This window comes from Urocampus carinirostris, chromosome 9, assembly GCF_059441175.1.
Source record: "Urocampus carinirostris isolate Australia breed hairy pipefish chromosome 9, RoL_Ucar_1.0, whole genome shotgun sequence".
Taxonomy (NCBI): domain Eukaryota; kingdom Metazoa; phylum Chordata; class Actinopteri; order Syngnathiformes; family Syngnathidae; genus Urocampus; species Urocampus carinirostris.
Window position 1 is genome coordinate 23,552,224 of NC_142357.1, and position 27,607 is coordinate 23,579,830.

The 27,607-nt window shown below is 41.9% G+C and overlaps 2 protein-coding genes across 2 annotated transcripts in view; both read right to left on the reverse strand.

The window, feature by feature from the left end:
* Window positions 1-3,102, reverse strand: part of LOC148359634 (uncharacterized) — a 32,665-nt gene extending 29,563 nt beyond the window's left edge. Inside the window, exon 1 of the mRNA XM_088343303.1 lies at window positions 2,775-3,102. Within this exon, the coding sequence (XP_088199429.1) occupies window positions 2,775-2,997 (223 nt within the window). The 5' untranslated portion in view covers window positions 2,998-3,102. The remainder of the gene's footprint in view (window positions 1-2,774) is intronic.
* A 3,276-nt stretch (window positions 3,103-6,378) lies between these two features.
* On the reverse strand, window positions 6,379-27,060 carry LOC148359635 (cilia- and flagella-associated protein 100-like). Its single transcript, XM_088344357.1, has 14 exons — window positions 26,652-27,060; window positions 26,461-26,570; window positions 26,182-26,392; window positions 26,047-26,111; window positions 23,026-23,189; window positions 22,832-22,912; window positions 22,571-22,752; window positions 22,454-22,490; window positions 17,682-17,727; window positions 17,463-17,617; window positions 13,688-13,817; window positions 9,556-9,758; window positions 7,051-7,144; window positions 6,379-6,963 (listed from the first exon to the last, which is right to left on the reverse strand). The coding sequence occupies exons 1-14, from the start codon at window positions 26,692-26,694 to the stop codon at window positions 6,838-6,840; spliced, it is 1,647 nt and encodes a 548-aa protein (XP_088200483.1). The 5' UTR covers window positions 26,695-27,060; the 3' UTR covers window positions 6,379-6,837.
* Window positions 27,061-27,607: the final 547 nt, after the last annotated feature.

Genomic DNA, 27,607 nt, shown 5'->3' on the forward strand with positions numbered 1-27,607 from the left:
CCCAGTTATACTTCCATCCATCGATTATCTCCAACGCTTATCCTCAGTAGGGTCGCGGGGCCAGTTATACTTAATCACTCAACCACAACGCGCTAAACCTACACATTCCTATCCCAAAGTTACTCCGACATCGACAGCGGGTTAGAAATGTAATGCCGCACTCTCGAAAACGTGGAAATCGACCGACACCTTGCATTTGGCGGTCAGGGGTCGATAAAGTTGCATACCTGTCAACCTGTACGTTTTTGCCGGACAAAGTACGTTTATTATGCATTTTAAGACGTGTGCGATGTACAAGAAAATCCATACGGAAAAATGCAAATTTGTCACAAAGGTAAAAATACACAGGTTACCCTGACGCTGTGTTGTAAATGCGGTATTTTGAAGTCAATGTCGAAGTAGAACGAAGTTGAGAAAACTCAAAAGCGTGGGCGGCAGTAGCTCAGCAGGTAGAGCGCTTGTCTTGGGATCAAGGGATCCCAGTTCGAATCCCGGCTTGTCCGTGTTACATGTCGAAGTGTCCTTGGGTAAGACACTGAACCCCCAATAAGCATGTTAGCGCCATACATGGCTGCACAGATCACGGCCGCTATTGGGAAATGTGAAGCACACTGTAAAGCGCTTTGGGAAGTCATTGACTTGAAAAGCGCTATATAAATGCAGATCATTTCATTTCATTACAGTTTTTTGAGAACCGGCTTCTTCGACTCCGCTCACTAAAAAGAACCGGCTCTATCGGGTCGCAAACGGCTCTTCAGTTTGTTTTTGCTTCTTTAATCCTTACACGACCAAATATTATGTAACAATGTGCACAAAATAACTTAAAGGAAGGGGGGAATAGAACAAAAAAGAAAAAAATACCAAAATGAAAAAGTAGTGAAAAGCTGAGAAAAAAAGTAACAAAAGAAAGAGATAAAAGGAGAAATTCAGAAAAATGCCAGAAAAAAGAAAAGAAATAAACAAAGGAAAAAAGTAAATAGAGAACAAAAAGAAAAAAGTAACAGCTAGGAAAAAATAAACACAATGACATTTTTTTAAAGGAATTAAAAAAAAAACTGAAAAAAAACCAGGGAAAAAGAAAAAATTTTTTGTGTTGCATTCAAATAATTTCCAATTATACCAAGTCAATCTTTTTGCCAAAATTGTACTTCCAATAAAAATGTGATTAAATACAGTTCGTATCGTGCAACCGACTAAAGAAGCCCCCAAAAATGTTAGTATTATGCGACAAAACACACCAGGAAAAAAAAGAAATGGAAATCTTGTGAAAGAATTGTTGTAAAAACAAATGACGTTTGTAGGTGGTACAACCTTTGCAATAATACATTAGTCAATTCATTCCAAAGTGACATTTTTTTTGCATTGCCGGAAACTCAGCAAAATGTAACTTGATGTCAAGTTTTGGACATGTTTGATAATGATTTAGTTGCCACACTTGGGATTGCGGTTGCTCACAGTTGTTTCAAGCGTTGCTCACTTACCTTGTGTGAACGCTTACACCCGTGGAAAATTAGAGGGAACATTGATTTTGGGTACGATCCGGTAACACCGACTATCACGAAACGGAAAATCAATCAAGTTTAACGAGTACCCTCGATCTTGGTATTGTTTTTTCGTTGCTAATAAAGTAAGCAGTTCGATGCTACTGTGCGCATGCGTCTGCTGCCTGGCGATTTCCCATCATGCATCATTCCGGAAAAAAAAACGGTGTAAGATTATTTTGTAAGGGAAAATACGACAGTTTGTACGGGCATGAACCCGTGGAGGTTGACAGGTATGGAGTTGGAGAAAATAATTTTAGGACAAAACGTTCCATACTTTTGTTAGTTTACTAATTATACAGTTATTAGCTCTATCACACAGATATGACAGGGAAAATTGAAGACATTTGAGAGTGGAATTTAAGACTTGTGGACACCCACCACCCTGGTTGGTTGGTTTCCTTAACCACTAGGGGCACCATTTCCTGTGGAGTGTCTTGGTGCTTTTTTTAATAAATATTGATTATATTGTATAATCGAGAATATTGAATATTATACGTTCTCATTCGCTATATTTCTTTGCAACAGGGAGAAAAACAAAATAATGTACGATTGTCTGTTTTGTTTAACGATTTCTTCAATAAAGGTGAGGGGGTTTCACCCATTGGAGTAATTTAGCCAGGGTTGGGTAGGGTTTCTTTAACTGGATTACTTTCAATTACTTTTGGATTACTCCAATACCAAATATGAATACAATTATGACTCGCAACACGTGGTAAGCTTTTCTCTACTGGCTTTGATCTCTTTGATCTCCGGCAAAACTAACATTAAAAGCGACAGAAACAAAATGAAAATAAATCCAAACAGCTTGCCAACATCATTTTTGCCGTTACATGTAATTCCAAGCTTTCACAAAATTTAGTAATTTTATTCATATTTCGTTTCTTTTGTCTTTTATTTGCATTTTTGGTATTGGAGTAATCCAAAAGTAACTGAAAGTAATCCAGTTAAAGTAACCCTACCCAACCCTGAATCTAACGTAGATTCGTCAGTTTGCCTGAAACGTCAGCATTTAATGAGATAACAAGAGAACTTATTCGGATTCGTGAAACATATTCAAGACTTTTTATAATTTTCAGAAACCAGCCAGGAATCCGCCAATCTATGTTCCTTCTTCCAAACTGACGTTTCCGCTTACACTTCGAAAGTGAAAGCCCGTTATCGAGCCTTCTAGCTAAGCTTCACTGGAAGGAGACAAACATAAATGAAATTAGAGAAACAGAATTTAGTTACCGAACTCATGAGAATCTCCAATCATCTGAAGCACGTTGATTAACGCTTGGATGCCTTTCTCGATGTCACTATCTTTTAATAAGGCAGCCATCATTTCGTCGCGTGTCCTGTACCTTCCCTCCTCAAGCGACCCTCTGTTTATCAGCTCCCGACAAAGTTTTTGGAAGCTGAAGCCTGACAATTCTGACAGATCTTTCCTGACTTCGTCCATTAACGAAAACATGTTTTCCTAACCCTAAAAACGCAGACTTCGGCATTGAACCAGAAACTGTCGTGAAAGTTGCCAAGTAGTAGGCAGACTCACGACGAGGTGGGCGAGGACTAGAAGTGTGACGTTCACGAACAATACGGCTCTGACGGCCGGTGTTGTGCCTAAATCCGACTCCTGTGCAAATTCCTCCCCCCCCTCGAATGAACACGCATTGTTATTTTGTAGAATAAGATCGCGCTTTATTGTTTAAATAAACGCGTTATATAGGCTAGGATCTCCCAATTGTTATAATTAGCTCGCTTTATTGTTATAATAAGCGTCTTATACAGAATACGATCGCTTTCGTTGGAAGCGCAGCAGAATGCGCGTTCACGCGAGGGGGGGAGGAATTTGCACAGGAGTCGGATTTGGGCACAAAACCTGCTCTTGGATGTGATCGACGTGAGCCGACTCTCCACCAATCGAGAGTTGGCTCCCTTTCCCCTCTTGAGATGGTCACTAGGTATTTTTCACGTGGATTTTGTCTTGTTGCCTTTTAAAGATGTTGCGTTTATAGATTTAAATGTATTCTTTTTTCGTTTTTTTCTCTCTTGTTTTCCCCTTTTATTCTTGACATTTTACTTCTATTTTCTTGCATTTTTCCTTTTTTCTTCCTTTTTTCTCATTTTAAATCTTCGGCTCTGCTTTTTTTTTACCTTAGAGTTACAGTGTTTAATATTTGGTGCCTCTAAGTGTTTTTTAACTTTATTCAGTACAAAAAAACAATGATTTGAATAATAGGCAAAACACAGGAATTTTCATACCCTTGTTAATTCTTATGAATGTTCATAGGTCAAGAAATTTATTTTCGATAGCGGAATCAAACCAATGTACCTGAAATGCTCACAAACGGCTTTATTTTTGTAAGATCAACATTTAAAATACAACACTAGATAAACTAATACACATGCTTCCATATATCCACCTTTGCCTATTGTATTTTGTTCAGTAGGGGTGGGAGGATCGATACAAAAATCGATATTGTAAGTCATTGGTTCGGACCGATACTATTGGCCCGGGATCTAAAATTCACTGCTCCACCAATTTCTTCAAAGTGCCACCCCTAGAGGTAAATGGGGCAGAACTTCTCTTGTTTGCCCACCGCCCTTGACCATTTGTGCATGAGTGTATGACTGACAGGCACTCTTTGAGCACCTCTCCTTACCTGGCCTGTTGCTTCCTGCCTGCCAAGCAGAGCAGAGGGCCAAATCTATGTGCCCATTCCGATCAGAAGCTAAAAATAACAGAAGGAAACAGAATGCGCAGCACAGTGTGGACTTTTTTTTCAATACAGAAAAAGAACAACGCTAGGTGTCATTTGTGTGGTAAAGTAGTCTGCTACTGTGGCAACACCACAAATGTATACAAACACATTACAAGGGGAGCAACAAGCTGCAACCAAAAATGTAAACATCTTACTTACTGTTCCTGAACAAATCCTGTTGCTCTGACAAGAGGGCCAATGAGACAACAATTGACACTTTTTTGCATTACTGACTTCATTTTTGATACATACTATATTTGTATATTTTACCTTTTTAATTTTTTTAATGTAGTTAATTGATTATAATAATAAAAAATATAAGATTTTAGTGCCTAAGATCTTTGTCCTGTGTTTATCGTAATTATAAACCAACCAAAGGGAAGTTGTTGAATTATTCAATGGTCATGACATTTGCAAGCAAAATGTTTAGTATCGAATCAGTATTGACCGATACTACACTGTATTTACTTGGATCAAATCGCACTTTTTTTTCCATAAAATCTTAGAAATGTTTAATAATTACTCTAGTTCCAGGTTGTTGTTCTTTATCTCAAATTACCATACTGCTCAATTTACTAGTGTGTATATATATTTTTTAACCTTTTGTGGTTACCATGAATCAAGAGGTAATACCGGTTATTATTCACTTTGTTGTAAATTTTTGACATTTTTATTTTCGAAAAACAAACAAAAATAAAACTTAAAATAAGAAAAAGGTATCTGCCAGATGATTGTCTTTATTACTACTGTCTGTCTTTTCTCTCCTTTTATTTGATAGATAGATAGATAGATAGATAGATAGATAGATAGATAGATAGATAGATAGATAGATAGATAGATAGATAGATAGATAGATAGATAGATAGATAGATAGATAGATAGATAGATAGATAGATAGATAGATAGATAGATAGATAGATAGATAGATAGATAGATAGATAGATAGATAGATAGATAGATAGATAGATAGATAGATAGATAGATAGATAGATAGATAGATAGATAGATAGATAGATAGATAGATAGATAGATAGATAGATAGATAGATAGATAGATAGATAGATAGATAGATAGATAGATAGATAGATAGATAGATAGATAGATAGATAGATAGATAGATAGATAGATAGATAGATAGATACTTTATCAAAAAAAATAAAAATAAAAAACAGCAAAACCATGTGGAAGGTTTTTACATTATATGATGTATTATTGTTATTTTTCTGTGCAAACATAAACATTAAATTAAAAAAAGGCTCAGTGGAAGGCCTTCAGAGCAGGTTGGGCTTTATTGAAAGGCTAATCTCCTTGCATGTTCAAAATCCTTTGATGTATTCTCTCCTTAATTTGAGTGTCTACTAGATAGATAGATAGATAGATAGATACTTTGTTCATCCCCGAAGGGAAATTCACATTTCCAGCAGCATCCCTGAGCTGAGAACAATCGAGAACAAAACAATCGAAAATAACACGGGAGCTGCTGGAGTGGCTGCCATTCGTGACGGCGCCGGAAGAAAAGATTCAATTTGAATCATGTACAAACAAACAAACAATTGAATCATGTACAAACAAACAAACAAACAAAATATTCATGTTTCACATAAAACCTAATGACTTTTCAGGTACAGTTATTATCGCTAGTGGTCTAGTGTATAGGATTCAGCGCTCTGCCCGCCACGATCCGGGTTTAATTCCCTTTGCATCTACATTTTGCAATAGTGACGAGTGATATATTTCATCTGATCAATTAATGCACAAATATGGTACCTATTTATCTTTACTGTAGTACTAATTTGATGCACCTTATGGTCCGGTACGACTCATAAATGAAGTATATATATCACAAAGACTGATTATTGAAGGTGCACCTAATAATTTGGAGCACCATATGGTGCGGAAAATAGGGTATATCTCAACAAAATGTAGCGTTTTGGTCACGTGAAAATTGTCATTGATAGAGGACACACATAATAATAATAATAATAATAATAATAATTTCCTTTGTATTGTCATTCTTTGCAACAATGCACACAGAACGAAACGTCGACACACCCGACCCGCTGCAGCGAGCCTAATGTTTTTATTTAAAAAAAAAAGTTCTGAAATAGATTTCCCTGTATTATGCACACGATTAGTGTATAAAAGGAATGAATGAAATAGCAATCTGCTGCCACCTACTGATATGGATGAAGGTTAGTTACTCAGCTGATGACTTGAAGAAATTAAAGATACTGAGCAATGGCCTGCTTTTTTTTTTGCAAAGATAATTTCTCATGGCACACTGGTTGCAAAACACTGATCTAACCCGAATCAAAGACACCCAGTTCCTTTAAACTGCGCCCCTCCTGTTTGACGTCTCTTGTTACAAAGGGTTGGGCCTGAACTCTGGCTAGACATTTTCTTTTACTCTTAAAGGGACAGTGTGTATCATTGAGCACATCCTCGTGGTTAAAAAAACTTCATTCGTTAAACCAACACACAAATCTCTACAATTAGTTTGCACCTTGGATAATGTATTTTTTCCAGTCAATGTTTATGTTTTGGGTTCTTTAGCTAATGTCTAAAGATGTGAAGAAATTGTCCTTGAAGCCATTATCAGTAAGAAGACCTTCCACTTTTTGTACTTTTTTCTTCCGAGCAGTGGGGATGCATCTGGGCATTAATTTACGTCCACTCTGAAAGGGAGATAACAAAACCTATTGATGGTGTCTCATTTCAGGGGATTTTTTTTCTCTTCTTCAGAGGGATTTGAAATAACTCACTGTTTTCTTGGCATCAGATAGTGATCTCTCCATGTACCTCTGCATCCTTTCTATCTGTTTCTCTTTTTGCAATCTCAACTTTTCCTCACGTTGCCTAGGGAAAAACACAATTTCAAACAGGGCCGTCAAACTCGTTTTGGCTCGGGGTCCACTTGTCACGAAAAAACACTCACGGGGCCCCGGACCACAAGGTAATGGCATAAAAAGTTTGCCTTAACTGTAGGGCCGGGGATCTTTTGGAGGCTCACATTTGGATTCTTTCCTTGCATGGCTAGTCTGTGCCTTGCGATAATCATATTTTATCTCTATCACGACTTTTTTTATTCATGTTGCATATTTACTATTGTGCGAGAATGTGTATGATTTTTTTTTTTTGATTGTCTGAGCAGGGGGTGGAGGGGGGTTAGGTGTTTAAATACAGTGAAGAACATAAATATTTGAACACCCTGCTATTTTGCTTTTTCTCCCACTTAGAAATCATGGAGGGGTCTGATATAAAATCCAAAATTCACAATGCGGGATTTTTTTAACAATGTAGTTGTGTGATACAACAAATAAGTAAATAAGTAGTGGAACTGTGTATCATCTATAATTCTGACCCTAAAAGACCTGTTAGTCCGGCCATTAGAAGTTCACCTACACTCCATGTATCCTGAATCAGATGCAATTGTTTGAGGTGGTTAGCTGCATAAAAACACCCCATACAATCAGTAAGACCTGAACTTGTAACATGACGAAGACCAAAGAGCTGTCCAAAGATACCAGAGACAAAATCGTACACTTCCACAAGGCTGGAAAGGGCTACTGAGCAATTGCCAAGCAGCTCGGTGAAAAAAAGTCCACTGTTGGAGCAATCATTAGAAAATGAAAGAAGCTTAAGATGACGGTTAATCTCAATCGTAGTGGAGCCTCATGCAAGATATCACTCGTGGGGTCTCAATGATTCTAAGAAAGGTGAGGAATCAGCCCAGAACTACATGACAGAAGTTGGTCAATGACCTGAAAAGAGCTGGCACCACCGTTTCCAAGGTTATGAAATGATGAAATGATCTGCATTTATATAGCGCTTTTCAAGTCAATGACTTCCCAAAGCGCTTTACATTGTGCTTCACATTTCCCAATAGCGGTCGTGCAGCCATGTAAGACGATAACCTGCTTATTGGGGGTATTAGGGGTTCAGTGTCTTACCCAAGGACACTTCGACATGTAACACGGAGGAGCCGGGATTCGAACTGCGATCTCTTGATCCCAAGACGAGCGCGCTACCAGCACATGTCAAGGTCGTCTTGAGTTTGCATATGACCATTTGGATGATACAGAGGAGTCATCGGAGAAAGTGGTTACAATTCCACTAAGCGTGTTTGGAGGAAGAAGAATAAGGAGTATAATCCGAAGGACACGATCCCTATTATGAAGCAAGGGGGTGTTTTTCTACACATGGGCCAGGACGAGTGCATTGCATTAAAGAGAGGATGACTGGGGCTGCGTTTTGTAAGATTTTGGGGAACAACCTACTTCCCTCAGTCAGAGCATTGAAGATGGGTCGTGGCTGGGTCTTCCAACACGACAACAACCTGAAGCAAAGAGCCAGGAAAACCAAGGAGGGGCTCCGTAAGAAGCTTATCAAGGTTCTACCATGGCCCAGCTATTCTCCAGACCTGAACCCAATTTAAAATCTTTGGAGGGAGCTCAAACTTTGTGTTTCTCAATGACAGCCCATAAACATGACGGATCTAGAGAAGATTTCTGTGGGGGAGTGTGCCAAGATCCCTCCTGAAGTGTGTGCAAAACTGGTGAAAGACTACAGGAAAGTTTTGACCTCTGTCATAGCAAACAAAGGTTGTACCAAATATTAACATTCCTTTTTTCAGGTGTTCAAATACTTATTTGCAGCTAAATAAATAAATAAATTGTTAAATGAGCATGCATAGTGATTTCTGGATTTTTTTTTTAATTTTATCTTTCTCACAGTGGACATGCACCGTTCAACTAAAATTTCAGACCCCTCCATGATTTAGAAGTGGGAGAAATAGCAAAATACCAGGGTGTTCAAATACTTATTTTTTTCGCTGGAAGTGGGGTTTTAACTGTCTTGTTGTATGCTAAATATTTTGATACAGCACTTTGAGTATCATTTTTTTGCCTGAAAAGTGCTACACAAATACATTTGATTTGATTGAAATTAGGATTTAGGGGTGTAGGTCTAATCATGAAACGATTATTGTCATTTTTTTTTTCTCTCATATTTTTTATTTCCTTCCCTAAAATTTTATCTCTTGAAGTGTTTTTCAACAATTTAATTCATTTCCACAACAGTTTATTTAACCCATCGAAACTCATGCAAACCGTAATGGAACAAAAATAGCAAACGAATACTAATACTAATACTTTAGATCGGGTTTCGTCTGTTATAGGACCTTTTTGGAACGCGACCCCACGAAAAACTGTACTTGACTGTATTTTTACTCAGCAAATTCCCACGTTTCACCGTTACTCAAGACATACCTGGTCCTCCGCTCGCTGTCCTTAATTTTTTGCACCGTTTCCAAACTTTCCTTGGGGATGTCCTCCAGGGAGTGAAGCAGTGAAGACATCTGCTTCTCAATGCTGGCCAGCTTCTCTAAGGTGCCGAGGCTGCTAGATCTTTCGTCCACGCAGCACCGATAAACTTCTGAGACTTTCTCGCCGAGCACCCTCATCACATCGTCCTGCCGTCGGGTGGGGAAAAAAACATACAGAGAGTGATCAACACAGCCCAGAAAATCATTGGCTGCTCTCTGCCCAGTCTTGGGGTCATTCCCGGTTTACAATACTGAAACAGAGCCCACAACATTATACGGACTCCTCTCACCACCTCTTAGGACGGTTGCACTGTGGTAGGCGCTACAGTAGGGGTGCGGCCCACCAGACCTAACAATCCAACTTGCGCGAAGTGAAAAATATAATAATAACATGTATAAAATGGCGGTGGCACGGCGGATGGGTGGTTTGTGCCCAGCCCCATGTGTAGAGGTTCAGGGTTCAAGTCAAGCTACAGCAGCCTCCCCGTGTGGAGGTTGCATGTTCTTCCCGTGCCTGAGTGGGTTTCATTCAGGCATTCCGGTTTCCTCTCACATTCCAAAAACATGCATGCAAGGTTAATTGGCTAGTCCAAATTTTTCGTGGGTGTGAGTGAGTGAGTGAGTTGTCTGTCTCCGTGGGCCCTGTGATTGGCTGGCAACCAGTTCAGGGTGTCCCTAGCCCACTGCCCGGAGATGGTTGGGATGGGCTCCAGGCACCCCCGCGACCCTACTGAGGATAAGCGGTGCAAATGATGAATGGATGGATGGTAAAAGAGAAAAAGCACTGCTAAAAAAATGTATTTATTTGATCCCACTCTTCTCCCGAGTGTTTCCAGCATTCAACACGCTTCGTTCATTTTCTATACAATAGCTATTCGTATCACATTTTGAGTTTTTCAATGCTGTTTACTGAATGAAGTTCTTAAAAAGAGAAGCACTTTATGACTTAGAATAAATTCAGAGTGATTAAAAATAAATTCATTAAAAAAATAATAAAATATTAATTGTAGAAGTAGATGTCTACATGTACATTTATTCATAAATGTCACGAGGATTACCAGAACAGAGCAGGGGACCCCAGAGCGTTCGTTACAAGTCTTTTATTTGGGTAAGCACAAGGGTTAGCGGGAAACTTCGGACGACGTAGACGATCGTAGCGTGGACGGAAGCAGGTCGAGTTTACCGGGACTGAAGAGGAGATCGTAGCTTGAGACGGAAGCAGGTCGGATCGCAGGCAGGCAGGCAGGCAGGCAGGCAGGCAGAATCAGGTAAACAAGAAAGCAGGTAATCGGGAGAGTCTTACGGGGTACAGAAGTTAATCCTCCGACAAGGAGTTCTGCGCGTAACGCGTTTAAAAGGGGAGCATTGACCAATCAGGAAGCACATTCCAGCGCGCCACATGATTACCCCAGGTGACTCCACTTGGGTAATCATGACAGAACCCCCCCCTCAAGGAACGGCTCCAGAAGTTCCCCAGGAAAAAAAATAAAAATAAAATAAAAATAAACCCACGACACATCACAGAGTAACACAGGAAAATCAGGAGAGTCAACTCAGGACAGGAAGAATCAGACAGGACAGGCGGATTCAGAAGAGTCCAGACTCAGGGGGGTCGGATTCAGAAGAGTCCAGACTCAGGGGGGTCGGATTCAGAAGAGTCCAGACTCAGGGGGGTCAGATTCAGAAGAGTCCAGACTCAGGGGGGTCAGATTCAGAAGAGTCCAGACTCAGGGGGGTCAGATTCAGAAGAGTCCAGACTCAGGGGGGTCAGATTCAGAAGAGTCCAGACTCAGGGGGAGCAGATTCAGAACAGACAAGACAGGACAGGACAGGACAGGACAGGACAGACTGGAGAAAATCAGTACAGGGAGACTCAAGGCAGGCATGGGAGTCGAACAGGCAGGCTTGGGAGTCGAACAGGCAGGCTTGGGAGTCGAACAGGCAGGCTTGGGAGTCGTTCGCAGTCATACGGCCGGAGGTGCCTTAGCCAATTTCGCCATGTCGGAAATGACTTGCCGAACTGCACAACAGGAATCGCGCTGCTGATTCAGACTTTTATAGCGGTCAGGGGGCAGATGTACAAACGCGGGGTCCATTCTGGTCGGAGGATTCTGTCACGAGGATTACCAGAACAGAGCAGGGGACCCCAGAGCGTTCGTTACAAGTCTTTTATTTGGGTAAGCACAAGGGTTAGCGGGAAACTTCGGACGACGTAGACGATCGTAGCGTGGACGGAAGCAGGTCGAGTTTACCGGGACTGAAGAGGAGATCGTAGCTTGAGACGGAAGCAGGTCGGATCGCAGGCAGGCAGGCAGGCAGGCAGGCAGGCAGGCAGGCAGGCAGGCAGGCAGGCAGGCAGGCAGGCAGGCAGGCAGGCAGGCAGAATCAGGTAAACAAGAAAGCAGGTAATCGGGAGAGTCTTACGGGGTACAGAAGTTAATCCTCCGACAAGGAGTTCTGCGCGTAACGCGTTTAAAAGGGGAGCATTGACCAATCAGGAAGCACATTCCAGCGCGCCACATGATTACCCCAGGTGACTCCACTTGGGTAATCATGACAATAAATGCATATTGTTGCGGCAATTAAAAAAATGATCTCTTAATGTTTCATTATTTTTACATGAATAGAAGGTCTTTAATGAAAAAAAATGCTTAAAAAATGAGAAATACATTTTTAAAATGCAGGAGATATGAGTAATTGGCCCACCAGGTAATCCATTACTTTAATAATTCGGGGTACAGCAATAAGACTGGCTCAGATCACTAATAAAAGTTAAAATGGTAAAAGACTTTACATTTTGTTCACCAATGTTTTAGAACTAAGGTGACAAAATTTGACCACTATTTACAAATGGTAACAACCTTCACATTTTGTTTATCATTCTTTTGGGAAATGTGACCAAATAAATGGCATTTTTCCAAGACCATACAGTATCCCAGGGGTGTCAAACTAGGTTTAACTCGGGGGCCACACGAGAGAACAAATATTCTCTCGGGAGCCAGACTAGTAGATTGAGGTGAAAGAAAAAAGAGAGAAGTAAATAATAGAAAGAGAGGGAGAGAAAAGGAGAGTCTGTGACAAGGAAAGAGAGAGAGAGAGAAAGAGAGAGAGAGAGAGAGAAAAGAGAGCAAGAGAAAAAAGAGAGAGCGTCAGAAACAAAAGAGACAAAAAAAGAAATAGAAATAGAGAGGGAAAGAAAAGAGAAAGAACGAAATCCAAAGAGAAATAGAAAGCGAGAAAAAGAGGAGAGCAAAGAGGAGAGAAAGAGAGAAGGGTAAAAAGAGAGAAGGGGGCAGTGAGATTGAGAGAGAAAAGAAAGTAAAGGACAAAAATTAAGGGGGAGCATAAGAAGGTAAAATACACAGAGAGAGAAAGAGACAAAGAGGAACAAAGAAAGAGAAAAAGAGAAATAGAGAGTGAATGAGTAAAAGGGAGATAGAGACAGAGACAGAAGTACCACTACAGCATCTTTGTGAGAGGCCCCTACCTTTGGCAACATCAAGTGGACATCCTTAACCCGCAACTTGTTTTTCGCTTGCACTTCCCTGGTCGTTATCTCGCGGGCAGAATTCTATCCCTTAGCGGGCCTGATTCGGCCCACGGGCCCCCTGTTTGACACCCCTAGAGTAAACTCTTACCAGTCCTATTAACTTCTCAAATCAATGCTGCTTTTTAAATATAGAAACACTATTAATAATATGCAGAAATGAGGTCAGTTTTTTCGGTCGGCCCTCCACAATATTTTTCATTCCTCATTTGGCCCCTGGGAAATAATTGCCCAACCCTGCGCTATAGTGTCCCTTGAAATAGGGCTAACAGGTTGAGAGCCAGGTTCCTCTCCAGGGCCATCACCACCCTAAACAAACGCTCAAGACTGGGGAAATATACTATATCTTGCCGGTTGTATTGAAGTCCAGTATGGTATAGAAACTGGTATTCATATCCTATTTTTTTACTTATTTGGGAATTATATTGCAGCTAAATGTTGAACTCATTGCAAATAATGTTCTCTATGTTGTTATCAATGACAATGAAAATACGGTAGTTCTAATTCTAAATGAAACGCCATTGCTTACCTCCTCTTCTGTGTTGAGCAAGACATGAAGTTGAACCTTCTTTTTTATCTTTGAGGCTCTGGTTTTCTCTTCCTCGACTCGCTTTTTCATGTCGTCGATCTGCTGGGTCAGAAGAACCTCCTCTTTCTCGCTTAAAGGGTACATATTGGGGAAAACAGATTTTAAAGGGGCAGTTAATTAAAAAAATACACACAGTGACCCATCAATATATATGAGCGTCTGTAGTTAGGAGAAAGTCGATACGAGATGTCTTTCAAGCAAAAATCTTGCCCTATATACGAGAGAAAACCCATGTTAAGAGAATTTCCAGGTGCTACCACTAGAGGGACCGATAATACTTTGCACAATGTTGACTTATATCCAGACAGAAGAGCAGCTTCAGCAACAGACTGCTGTCACTGTCTTGTACCACGGACAGACTGAAGAGATGTTTTCTTCCTCATGCCATGAGGCTCTTTAACTCCACCCGGCAGAGTAAAGGCCCACATTAAACCACACCCCCTACATTGCATATTACCGAAGTTTATTGCAATATGTATTCTGTGTAGCACTATCTAGATACTCTATATAACATGCTACAGTGGGTATTAACACGTCACATTGGGTATTTGTATATTGTATTCTTTTTGCTTTATTATTGTATTGTTCTCAGCGCAGGGATGCGGCTGGAAATGTGAATTTCCCTGTGGGGATGAATAAACTATCTATCTATCCATCTATCAATCTACTAGTTTTGCACATATTGCACTAATGCGATCCCAAAACTGTATGTAACGTCCTACATGCCCACATTTCTTGTGTAAATTATAACCTGTATCTTCTTTGTCACTTTATATTGTGTAAATTATAACCTTATCTTCTTTGTTCCTTTATCTTCTTTGTTTTCTTTTATCATCACTGTTAAATGTGCAACTGGAGTGCCACGTCCAATTTCGTTGTCACAATATGTTCAACCCATTTTGTAACAACGACAATAAAAGGTATATTCTATTCTATTCTAATAAACTCTTATTTTGTTCTTATCATCTCGTTACGGTATTTGTATATTCAATTTTTATTTTATTGTGTTCTTAGTTCTCACGTAGATGTGATTAATAGTTATTTAGGGTTAACTTGGATGATTTGGGGATGTCGGGAATGGTTTAACTGATTTTCAGTAGTGTCTTATGGGGAAAATTCATCGGATATGAAAAATTCTTGATATGAGCTGGAACGGAGAATCAATTAATCTGTTATCTAGAGGGGCCACTGTTTTATCAAAACTATGCACCTTCACTGGTTTAAACCAAACATTTTGACTTTGCAGTGCTGGATCATTAGAAGGTGGGTAAAGAGACATGTTACATAGTTGCAGGTAAGTAAATACATATCTTGATTCTTGTACCCTGATGAATGCAATTGTGGGTCGTAGTTTTCTTTTAATGAGCCTGGCAGTATTTAGGCCATTATACGCGTCTGCGCTTGAAGTGTGATAATTTCATGAATTTTGATATCTTTCCACTTTGAGTCAACAATTAAGAAATGTTCTGTAACCCATTTGTCGTGCATGTAGAACTTTTGTCATTGATGGTTTTAATTACTGAAGTCAAGTCAAGTCACATTTATTTATATAGCCCTTTATCACAAAAATGTCTCAAAGGACTGCACAGCATTACAATTACACAATTACCTGATGTTAAACCAACATGCGGGCAATGAAATGGACAATAGAAGCAATATTGTGCTATGGACTCATCTACAGCATCCGTCAGGGTCCCCAACCTTTTTTAAGCTGAGAGCTACTTTTTGTTACTAAGGGCACCCAGTTTTATATGCGTTTCTGAAATAACAATTTATCATGTTATTACTACGTTATTACTGTGATATGACCAGGTAAAATATTGGAAGTAGGGTTAAATAGACTAAGTCAACCACTAAAGAAAATCACAATGACCTAACATTGGTGAGCTATATTCAAAACAGGTCTGCTGGCACTTCAACTGTCCTCAGGGGGCACCACATTAGTTACTTCTGATCTACGTTTATTTATATTTTATTTATATAAAAAAACAAAAAAAAAAACATTTGGAATCTGTGTTTGAGTAGACACAGAATTGAGACCGACCTACAGCATAACTTGGTAAGCACTGTCTAAAAAGTTGCCATTGATGTTAGAGACACCATCTATCCAATATCTGCACTGCTTATCCTTAGTAGGGTCGCGGGGGTGCTTGAGCCCATCCCAGCTATCTTCGGGCAGTGGGCAGGGGACACCCTGAACTGGTTGCCGGCCAGTCACGGGGCACACAGAGACAGACAATTTGCTCGCTCATTCACACCTAGGAACAATTTGGACCAGTATAATAAGCTAACACGGATGTTTTGGGAATGTGGGCCTGCCCGGAGGAAACCCACGCAAGCACAAGCAGAACATGCAAACTCAACACAGGAGGTTCGATCTCATGACCTCAGAACTGTGCCGCGCACGCTCTAACCACTGCGTCGCCGTGCTGCCCATGTTAGAGATACAAAATCCCTAAATCGTCTCGTTTCCCACTAAATTTTCTCTTTTTTAAGTCTTTGACTCGACAAACAAGTAATTGCATCAGAAACGTATGCATTCATAATAGGGTTTACTCGGTGGTGGGCCGCCAGGGCCTGCAAGGCCTTCTCTGCTGGGCTAAAAAATATCTGAATCATATGATGTTAATTCCATTTTGTCGATCATTACTTCTCAAATAATTCTAACTTTTCTGACAGCTTTCTTTTTTTGCTTCCATCCTGTTGCGCTGCTGCTTCCCGATTTGTGCTTTTATATTTAAGCATTTAGCCAATCACATTTAGCCATTATTTGTTGTCAGGGTCATAAAGCTACCCAGAGGCTTTCACAATCAGTTCTGGTACTGAGACATAACACAAGTGTGGATAAAATTGTTGGCTCACCCAGTCAGGCCAGGGCCTTCTAGAAGGCGAAAGGAAACGTCAGCGGTTTCAGAAGCTATGATAGGCTAGAGGACGGTAAAGGAAGTATTACAACAAAAAGGTGGGGCAAAGTACAGTTTGCCTGTGTCTGCCCCTTCTTTCAAACTGATATTCTCAGCCTTAAATGGAACAAAACATATGCCAAAATAAGGCTCGACTTTCACATTAGCTCCAATGGTGATAGAAAATAACTTTAAGGAACTGAAACGCATGGATAATCTGTATGACAGAGTTATTGAAATCTTCGTGAAGAAAGAAAAGAGGATAGATTTATGCACGAAAAAAACATCTTTTAGGTGGGTAAAATGTGGCTATATTCTTAAAGAATAGTGCAATTTGAAGAGGTTATTATTGATTTTTTTAGATGTCTAAGCTGTAGCTGCAGTAAATGTTTCATCGCCATAAAATAGTAATTGTGGGTTGGCTTTGATCAGACAAAGCGCAACCAAAGGCCTACATGAGAAATGCACGGCCGGCCACTGAGTTTTTGACGGATAAATAAATAAGATTTATAACTGTGGTTAATGTGCCTCAATTTGGCACATTTTCACCTAGAGTGTAGTGTAAATTTCTCCCTCCCTTTTGCAGTATGTTACAAATGAATACTTGGGGCCCTTTTAAAGTTTATCATGTCTTAATCTTCTGGGTGAAAAATCAGCTCCTTAGTTGTTGGCTTTTAGTGTTTTAGATCTGATCCAACACATAAAAAAAAAAAAGCCCCAAAAGGGACGCAATTCTTCATACTTGTTAATTTTCGAAGGATATCTCTTTTAAGTGGGTTATTTAATTCCTCAACCAATAACCAACACCTTACGTCCTCTTTTTGATTTCCTCCATGGACCCTTTGAGCTCGTCCAGGGTCTCCTCGGCTCTTGTTGAGTTCTTGATTAAGGACAGGTTTTGCGCAGTCAGATCCGTCATTAACTGGACCAGTTGCTTGGGATCAGTGAAGTACAACTCTGGGTTGTCCTTTGTGGATGAGATGTTGCAAGTCAGTAAACAGTAAGCCAATGTACATTTCACTACAACTGACCTCGTAGTCTGATTCATCGCTACTTTGTTCATTCTCAACTGTGGACCTGAAAGGTAAAGGCAAATATTTTGGGAAATATGTTTGAAAAATGATGTAGACTAATACCTCTATATACGAGCTTAATTCCTTTCAGATGCTCGCATCTCAAGTTGTTCGTGCATTGATCACATTTTTCCGATATGTAATAATTAAAAACTAAGCTGTTCTTGTTGCCTCGAAGCATCCAAGATAACCGTAAATAGCTACATAGTGATCTTCCTGATTAGATCAAAACATATTCAAATAGTAATCAAACATAAAAAAAAGATATCTATCCATCTATATTTACATTATCTACCGCTTATGTGAGGTTTGGTTACAGGGCCAGCCTCAGCTAAGAAGCCCAGACTTCCCTATCCCCAAACTCTTTGTCCAGCTCGTCCGACAGAATCACGAGGCATTCCTAGGGCAGCCTAAGGACGTAGGCTCTCAGGCGTATCCTTTGTCGTCCCTGGAGCTTCCTGCCGATGACAAACATGTTTGGAACAAATCCTGAGAGAGGTGTCCAGGAAGCATCTTTATCAGATCCCCACATCACCTCAGCTGGCTCTTCTCAACGTTGAAGAGCAGCGGCTCTACACTGAGTCCCTCCTGGATGACAGTGCATCTTACCCTAATTCTAAGCCAGCCAGCCACACTGCGGAGGAAACTCATTTTAGCTGCTTGTTCTTTTGGTTGTGACCCACAGTTTGTGACCATAGGTAAGGGGAGGAACGTAGATAGACTAGTAAATCGAGACCTTTGCCCTTCGGCTTAGCTCTTTCTTCACCATGGCAGACCGGTACAGGCTCCACCTGACTGCAGAAGCTGCACGATCCGTCGGTTGATCTCCTGTTCCACCCTACCCTTGCTTGTGAACAATACTCCGAGATATATGAACTCCCCCACTTGAGGGGGGATCTAATCCCCAGCCCAGAAAGGGCATGCCACCCTGAGAACCATGGTCTTGGACTTCATGCTCGGCTTCAAATCGCTCCAGTGAAAGCTGAAAGTCACGGCTTGAGGAAGCAGTCCAACTTCCACTGATAACAAATTTGACTTACTGCCAGCAATGCGGGCCAAACTCTGGCACTGGTCACACAGGGACCGCCCTGATAAGACGGTCCGGTACCCCAAACAAGCTCAAGTTTGTTTAACCCGAGGATGCATGGCCTACCAGTACATGCACTCTACAATGAGTGTGATTGAAAATTAATGAGGAAGATATAATACTACTGATGGCATTATGTCATACCAATGGTAAATAATGAATACCATCCATCCATCCATCCATCCATTGTCTTCCGCTTATCCGAGGTCGGGTCGCGGGGGCAGCAGCGTTAAAAGGGAAGCCCAGACGTCCCTATCCCCAGCCACCTCCTCCAGCTCATCCGACGGGACCCCGAGGCGTTCCCAAGCCAGCCGAGAGACATAGTCTCTCCAACGTGTCCTGGGCCGCCCCCGGGGCCTCCTGCCGGTGGGACATGCCCGGAACACCTCCCGAGGGAGGCGTCCAGGAGGCATCCTTATTAGATGCCCGAGCCATCTCAACTGGCTACTCTCAACGCGGAGGAGCAGTGGCTCTACACCGAGTCCCTCCCGGATGACTGAGCTTCTCACCTTATCTATAAGGGAGAACCCCTCCCCGACCCGGAGGGAGCATACCACCCTTTTCCGACTGAGAATCATGGCCTCGGACTTGGAGGTGCTGATCCCCATCCCGGCCGCTTCACACTCGGCTGCGAATCGCTCCAGCGAGAGCTGAAGATCACGGCCTGAGGAAGCCAACAGCACCACGTCATCTGCAAAAAGCAGTGACGCAATGCTGAGGCCCCCAAACCGGACTCCATCCCCGCCAAGGCTGCGCCTAGAAATTCTGTCCATAAAAGTTATGAACAGAATCGGTGACAAAGGGCAGCCCTGGCGGAGCCCAACCCTCACCGGGAACGAATCCGACTTACTGCCGGCAATGCGGACCAGACTCTGGCACCGGGCATACAGGGACCGCACAGCCCGGATAAGACTGTGCGGTACCCCATACTCCCGAAGCACCCCCCACAGGGCCTCCCGAGGAACACGGTCGAATGCCTTCTCCAAGTCCACAAAACACATGTAGACCGGACAGGCAAACTCCCATGCACCCTCAAAGACCCTGAAGAGTGTATGGAGCTGGTCCAGTGTTCCACGGCCAGGACGAAAACCACATTGTTCCTCCTGAATCCGAGATTCGACTTCCTGGCGGACCCTCCTCTCCAGTACCCCTGAATAGACCTTACCAGGGAGGCTGAAAAGTGTGATTCCCCTGTAGTTGGAACACACTCTCCGGTCCCCCTTCTTAAAGACGGGAACCACCACCCCAGTCTGCCAGTCCAGAGGCACTGTCCCCGATGTCCACGCGATGTTGCAGAGGCGCGTCAACCATGACACGCCCACAACATCCAGAGCCTTAATGAAGTCCGGGCGGATCTCATCGACCCCCGGGGCCCTGCCACCGAGGAGTTTTTTGACAACCTCGGTGACTTCAACCCCAGTGATACGAGAGCCCAACCCAGAGTCCTCAGGCTCTGCTTCCCCAGAGGAAGACGTGCCGGTGGGATTGAGGAGGTCTTCGAAGTACTCCGCCCACCGATTCACAACGTCCCGGGTCGAGGTCAGCAGCGCCCCATCGGCACTATACACATGATTGTCTGCCATCTTGCTTCTGGCACACCGCTTCCCCCCCTAAGACGTCGGATGGTGGACCAGAATTTCCTCGAAGCCGTTCGGAAGTCGGCTTCCATGGCCTCGCCAAACTCCTCCCATGCCCGAGTTTTTGCCTCGGCAACCGCCAAAGCCGCATTCCGCTTGGCCAGCCGATACCTGCCGGCTGCTTCCAGAGTCCCACAGGCCAGGAAGGCCCGATAAGACTCCTTCTTCAGCTTGACGGCATCCCTCACCGCCGGTGACCACCAACGGGTCTGAGGGTTGCCGCCGCGGCAGGCACCGACTACCTTACGGCCACAGCTCCGATCAGCCGCCTCGACAATGGAGGCGCGGAACATGGTCCACTCGGACTCAATGTCCCCCGCCTCCCTCGGGACATGGGCGAAGTTCTGCCGGAGGTGCGAATTGAAACTTCTTCTGACAGGAGATTCTGCCATCCGTTCCCAACAGACCCTCACAACACGCTTGGGTCTGCCGGGTCGGGCCGGCATCTTCCCCCACCATCGAAGCCAACTCACCACCAGGTGGTGATCAGTTGACAGCTCCGCCCCTCTCCTCACCCGAGTGTCCAGAACATGCGGCCGCAGGTCCGATGAAACGATGACAAAGTCGATCATCGAACTACGGCCTAGGGTGTCCTGGTGCCAAGTGCACATATGGACACCCTTATGTCTGAACATGGTGTTCATTATGGACAGACCATGACGAGCACAGAAGTCCAATAACGAAACACCACTCGGATTCAGGTCAGGGGGGCCGTTCTTGCCAATCACGCCCCTCCAGGTCTCACTGTCATTGCCCACGTGAGCGTTGAAGTCTCCCAGCAGTACGAGGGAGTCCCCAGGGGGCGCGCTCTCAAGCACACCCTCTAAGGACCCCAAGAAGGGTGGGTACTCCGAACTGCTATTTGGTGCATAAGCACAAACAACAGTCAGGACCCGTTCCCCCACCCGAAGGCGGAGGGAGGCTACCCTCTCGTCTACCGGGGTGAACCCCAACGTACAGGCGCCGAGCCGTGGGGCAATTAATATGCCCACACCGGCTCTGCGCCTCTCACCACGGGCAACTCCAGAGTGGAAGAGAGTCCAACCCCACTCGAGAAGACTGGTACCAGAGCCCAAGCCGTGCGTAGAGGTGAGTCCGACTATATCTAGTCGGAATTTCTCAACCTCACGCACCAACTCGGGCTCCTTCCCTGCCAGAGAGGTAACGTTCCATGTCCCAAAAGCCAGTTTCTGTAGCCGGGGATCGTCGCGCCAAGGACCCCTCCTTTGGCTGCTACCCAGCTCTCTGCGCACCCGACCCCTTTGGCCCCTCCTACAGGTGGTGAGCACATGGGAAGAGGGTCCCACGTCGTCCCTTCGGGCTGTGCCCGGCCGGCCCCCGTGGGTAAGGGTCCGGCCACCAGGCGCTCGCCAGCGGACCCCACCTCCAGGCCTGGCTCCAGAAGGGGGTCCTGGTAACCCGCGTCCGGGCGAGGGAAATCGAGGACCAAAGTTTTGTCTCATCATTAGGGGTCTTCTGATCTGCGTTTTGTCTGGCCACTCACCTAGGACCTGTTTGCCATGGGTGACCCTACCAGGGGCTTAAAGCCCCCGACAACATAGCTCCTAGGATTATTGGGACACACAAACTCCTCCACCACGATAAGGTAGCAGATCAAGGAGGAGAAATAATGAATACCTGGAATATTATTATATACAGTATGACAACTCTCTATTATTAAACATTTTGAAGAATAACAATTCATGGGGTCACTTTTGACCCCACTTATGCATCCAAGGGTTAAAAAGACATCATCCCCTTGTTTCTCAGAAAACACATTACCATTTCCTTTCCCAAAACTCCATGATCACGATGGCTGGAAGCGCATGCACTACCTGGCATGAGCTGATAATGGCGGTCTCGATTGGTAGCCCCTAGAAATTTTTGTAACTTGGATGTTCCCTCGTATGTCAGGCAAATATATCTCGTGCAATTTTTGTGTCTCGAGCATCTCGAATATAGAGGTATGATTGAATTTTATGCAGAACGCTGTGTGCAACGAATACCTGATGCTTTCTGGACTCGCAACATTACTCTCCAGTTCTGTGTGAGAAATGTAAGAAGTGATGTTCTTCGAGTCGTCTTTTTTATTTTACAGAATATCCGAGGGAACAAGTTATTACCTTGCTTGATTCTTGAGCCCTGTGGATCCTTGTTCTGGTCATTTTCAGTATTTTTACCCACTTTGGATGATGGGCACATTTTCGCCAACTGGGCTTCTTGCCACTCCGGTGGAGACAAGTTAAAAAGAAGCTCCTTGTATCTTTTGTACTCTCGAAGGATTTCCTCATAATTGGAAACTTCACTAATTTGAGAAAACTCGATTTACTCGATATGTTATCGCATTCAAACATTCATTGAATACTCCAGAGTGAAAAGCATACCTTTTGATAGTTGATATTTCAGCAGTCAACTTATGGATCTCAGCAGATTTCTCTTGTTTGAACTTCATTTCTCGTTCTAAACTGATAACAGAAACAACCACAGAGACTTCTAAGAGCAACTCTGTTAGAAATCATCAGTTTTATTCAGTTCACTTGTCAAGGGTATAATGATTTAGGGTCATGATTTCTTTTACAATGTTTGGGCCTCCAAAGACTTCTTCTCATTCTCCCTCAAGAACGCTTCAAAGCTCTGGTTGTCCTTCTCGATTGTCTTCTCCAACTCCAGCAATCGCCGTTCCTCTTTCGCGATGGCCTTGTCCATCTTACGAATCTCAGACCTCTTTGTCATCAGCGCAATCTGAGAAAGGAGAAATTGTTATTGACTGCCAATAAAGGCAACTTGTGTAAAGGCATATTTCTTTATGTGTTTTCATAATAATTTTTGCAAACCTAGATTGGGTTTCACAGAAAAAGTACTTATACACTGCACACCCTCTTTAAAGGTACATTGTGCATTATTTAGCGCCTCCTATTGGCAAAAACTTTTTCGCAAAAACACAAATGAGCATCAAAAAGTGTATTTTTCTCAAATACTCACGGGTCGAGAAATTTGTTGTTATTTTACATAACATGACGCTCACCTAAGAGGAGCTGACATGATTGTCTGCCATCTTGCTTCTGTGGGTACCCCCAAAAAACAAAAATCTTGTAAAATGCTGGGCAAATAAATGAAAAGGTTATGGTATGGTTTTGGTCTGTTTGAGTCTCCATAGGTTATATTAGTCCTTTGATTTGTAGCACTTGTTTTGGGTTGTAATACCCAATACAGCGGCGATTAGCAGTCAAATATTTCACATTGCCACTTTAAAATATCCAAAGATGCAAATTAACTATTTTAAGTTTAACACATTTTTTCCTGAAATCGACGTTTTTTTCCCAAAAATATTTGATAACAATGAAATCGATTAATATAAATGACATTTGGTACTTTTTTAATGGAATGATCCATAAAATTTAACTTTAAAACTAAATAATAGCAATGATAATAATAAATTGTAATATAACTATTTTATCTCAAGTGAGTCATTTTATCTATCCATCTATTTGTCTACCTTGGTCATATCCCTCAAGAAGGGTGACCGACAGCAAGACAAACATACAAAAACGAAAATAAAGGGAAAAATAGCAAAAAAAAAAAAAAAAAAAAAAAAAAAAACACACACACAAACATTTTTGGACCATGGCCAACCCAAATTCCCAAACACCCAAACAAGTTAGGCACCTCGGCACCTAAGTTAGTCATGCTTTCGTCCCTCCAGATGAAACGGGACACAAGAAAGCGACCATGTCACCCGGGTCAGGGTGAAGCAACACACTTCTGTTCAACAGGAGGGCCCGACAGCTTTCACTGGTTTACCCCTGCCGCGTCAAACGGGTTCCCAGCCCATCCTTTAGAACGCGTCCACAATCCCACTATCCTTTCACAACACCTCTCCACTCCTTTCTATCACCATCAAGAGCTCTAGCTTCCATTATATTTAGACCTCTTTCCTGCAGTGCACTCATAACACCATCCATCCACGTCAATCGCGGCCTTCCTCTTGGTCTCCTTCCATTGACTTCAGCTCTGTAGATCCTCTTCAACATTTGCTCCTCATCCATCCTCTCATTGTGTCCAAACCAACCAAGTACTCTTTTATCCACACGCTTGCTCAGTTCCACTGCTACTCCAGTTCTGTCTCACAATTTCATTTCTCAATCTATCCAATCTTGTCACTCCTAACATACTCCTCAAACACTTCATCTCAAAGACATTTAATTTCCTTCTCAAACCTGCGTTCAGGCTCCAAGTCTCTGCACCATACAACAGTCGGCACAATCACTCTCATAAAGTCCCCTCTTAACATCCATACTCATGTTGTTCATCACTCTCCTCAGAGCACCCAAAACCTTGCTTGATTTTAAATATTGAAAATAACTACAGTTTGTGTTGGTAATATCGGTAATGGTAATATTATCTATATGGTAGGAACACATAAACCTGAAAATAAAAAAGATAAAGTTAGTGATGATGACAGGTTCCTTTGAATATGGATTTTTTTCTCCAATATTTCATTTTATTTGTCTGGCAGACTTACCAACAAATAAACCTTCCAAACCTACCACGAACCAATAAACCAACCTATACTTACGTGCTTATTTGTCTGTTCATCTATTCATCAATAAATCAATTCATCTATCAATGTATCTTTCTATTTTTCAACTTATATATTAATTTATTAATTCCTCAATTGATCTATTTATGTATTAATGGATCATAGTCTGCATTTCTATAGCGCTTTTCAAGTCAATGGAGACTCCCCAAAGCATTTTATAATGTGCTTCACACTTACCCATTTACACACTCACACCGATAGCAGCGTCAGCCATGTAAGACAACTACCTGCTTATCGGGCATTGTTCAGTGTCTTGCCCATGGACACTTCGACATATAACAAAATTGTTGATCTATAAATCTATTCACCCATTTATCAATTCATCTATTTATCAATTCACCTATCAATCAAATCAGTTCATTTATTCATCTTTTCACCTATTCATCAATTTATCAATTTATCTATTAATCTATTTAACTATTTATCAATGACAATTCATCCATTTATTTGTTTATCTAATTCTCTAATTATTAATTGATCTATTCATATTTTTATCGACTCATCTATTCGTGTATGTATCCATCTATTTACCTATTCATCTATTTATCTATTAATATTTTAATCTTTTAATTTATTAATGTGTTTATCAATGTATCTATTTATCTATTTATCCATCTATTTATCGATTAATCTATTCATCTGTTCATCTTTACAGATACTCATCAATTTATCAATATATCTATTCATCCATTTATTTGTTTATCTAATTCTCTATCTATTTATTAATTGATCTATTCATCTACTCATCAATTCATCAATGCATCTATTCATCTGATCATCTATTAATGTATTAATCTATTCATCTCTTAATCTATTATCTGTGTATTGTTATATTAGCTACTTATTATTGTATGCATCTTTTTACCTATTTATCAATTAATCTTTAATTCTATTTATGTATTTATCAATTCATCATTTTATCAATTAATCTTTTCATCTATTCATCTATTAATTTATTCATCTATTTATTCAACAGATATTATGTGTGCATTTATTTACCTCCAGCACGACCTTCTGTCGCTCCATCGAAATCAAGTCGTGTTTGCCTTCTCTCACGATGTGCGCTGCCAAATGAAATCGATGAGAATGTCATTTGCAAAGTTGTGGAAAAGTCTCCCGCGTCTTTCTACGTACTTTGTTTCAACAAAGCGCTCTTCAGCTCACGTCTTGCAGGTGTTTGTGTTGGTTTACTCTTTGCTTGTTTTTTACTTTTTATTTCTTCAAAATCCAGCTCGTCTTCTTCGTCCTTCAGCTGCTTGAGAAGCGTTTTTCTCTGCTCCATCGTCGGTCCGGCAGCGTGACTCGCTTTTTCGTGAATCGGGAGGGAAAAGAAGTTGCGCTTCTTCTGAGGATCACAGGACAAAATAGGTAACAGTGGACGGTGTAAATGTACAGTCTACAAAAATCACCCACTGTTTCTCGCTCCTTTTTTTCAGTCAAACCTTCTAGAAAAATAGTTTTCCCCTCCGTTGAGTTCAATTGACTCTGGGGTGTCCCCTTCATCAAGTGTCTTGTCTTGACATCTACAAAATACAGTTACAATGAAAACATGCAAACATAAATGCACCTATATTTTGCACAGAACATGACATAGATTACCGTACCTGCTTTGCTGGATTCGGTGGATGCAAGACTTTTTGAGGACATTTCTGGACTTTTTCTGTTCAAAAATGTTTAATAAATGTCACGACCAGAACCGAATCAGGACCCAAATGCGTAACATTAACCACAAGTTTATTGATAGAAAGAGGAAGGGCAGCGCCCGCGATCCGGTGCTCGCTGGACACGGGAAGCAAGCCGCTCGTGCAAATATGATCCTGATCCGAACAAAAATTGATTTTCCGTAGCGGGGGATGTCGGTGACAAGGACGAAAAGAAAAACAGGTCGATAGCCGGGACAGGAGAGAAAAACGTGGTCGGGATAAAAAAAACAGGTCGGAGCCGGAGACAAACGGGGAGATCAGGAACGGATGGGTTTAAAAACGGGTGCAAAAACGGGACAGGCGGGAGTCAGGGTCAAAATGATTACCTTGTAACAACAGAGGTACGCTGACAAACCGACAACCGGAGAGTGAAAAGGACTGGGCTTAAAAAGGGACAGGAAACCAATCATGCAGCCCGCAGCGGCTGGCGCCAAATGAGCGGGCACAGATGCCAATCAGTAATCGTGACAACACAGTGTTTTAGTTTTCAAATGAATACCCTAACCTAAACAAGAGTGCAAAACTGTGAAAAATGCATTCCTTGCCGGTTGTAATGAAAAATGGGTTTGCTGCTAGTTGTTACTACGCTACTTTTCATCGCACTACTATTCCAAAATTGCACTTACGACTCAGGCCAGTATCTAAGCACTACCTTGTAAATACTTCGGCTTATTTTTCCTGACATTCTTTTAATTCCTTTTTTTCAGTCTTTATTGCATGTTTACCTTGTCTATCCTGGAGTGCAGTGTTTAATGTTGTTGCAAACAATGCTCACTACCAGGGTTGGGTAGGGTTACTTTAACTTGATTACTTTTAATTACTTTTGGATTACTCCAATTCCAAATATGCTAATAAAA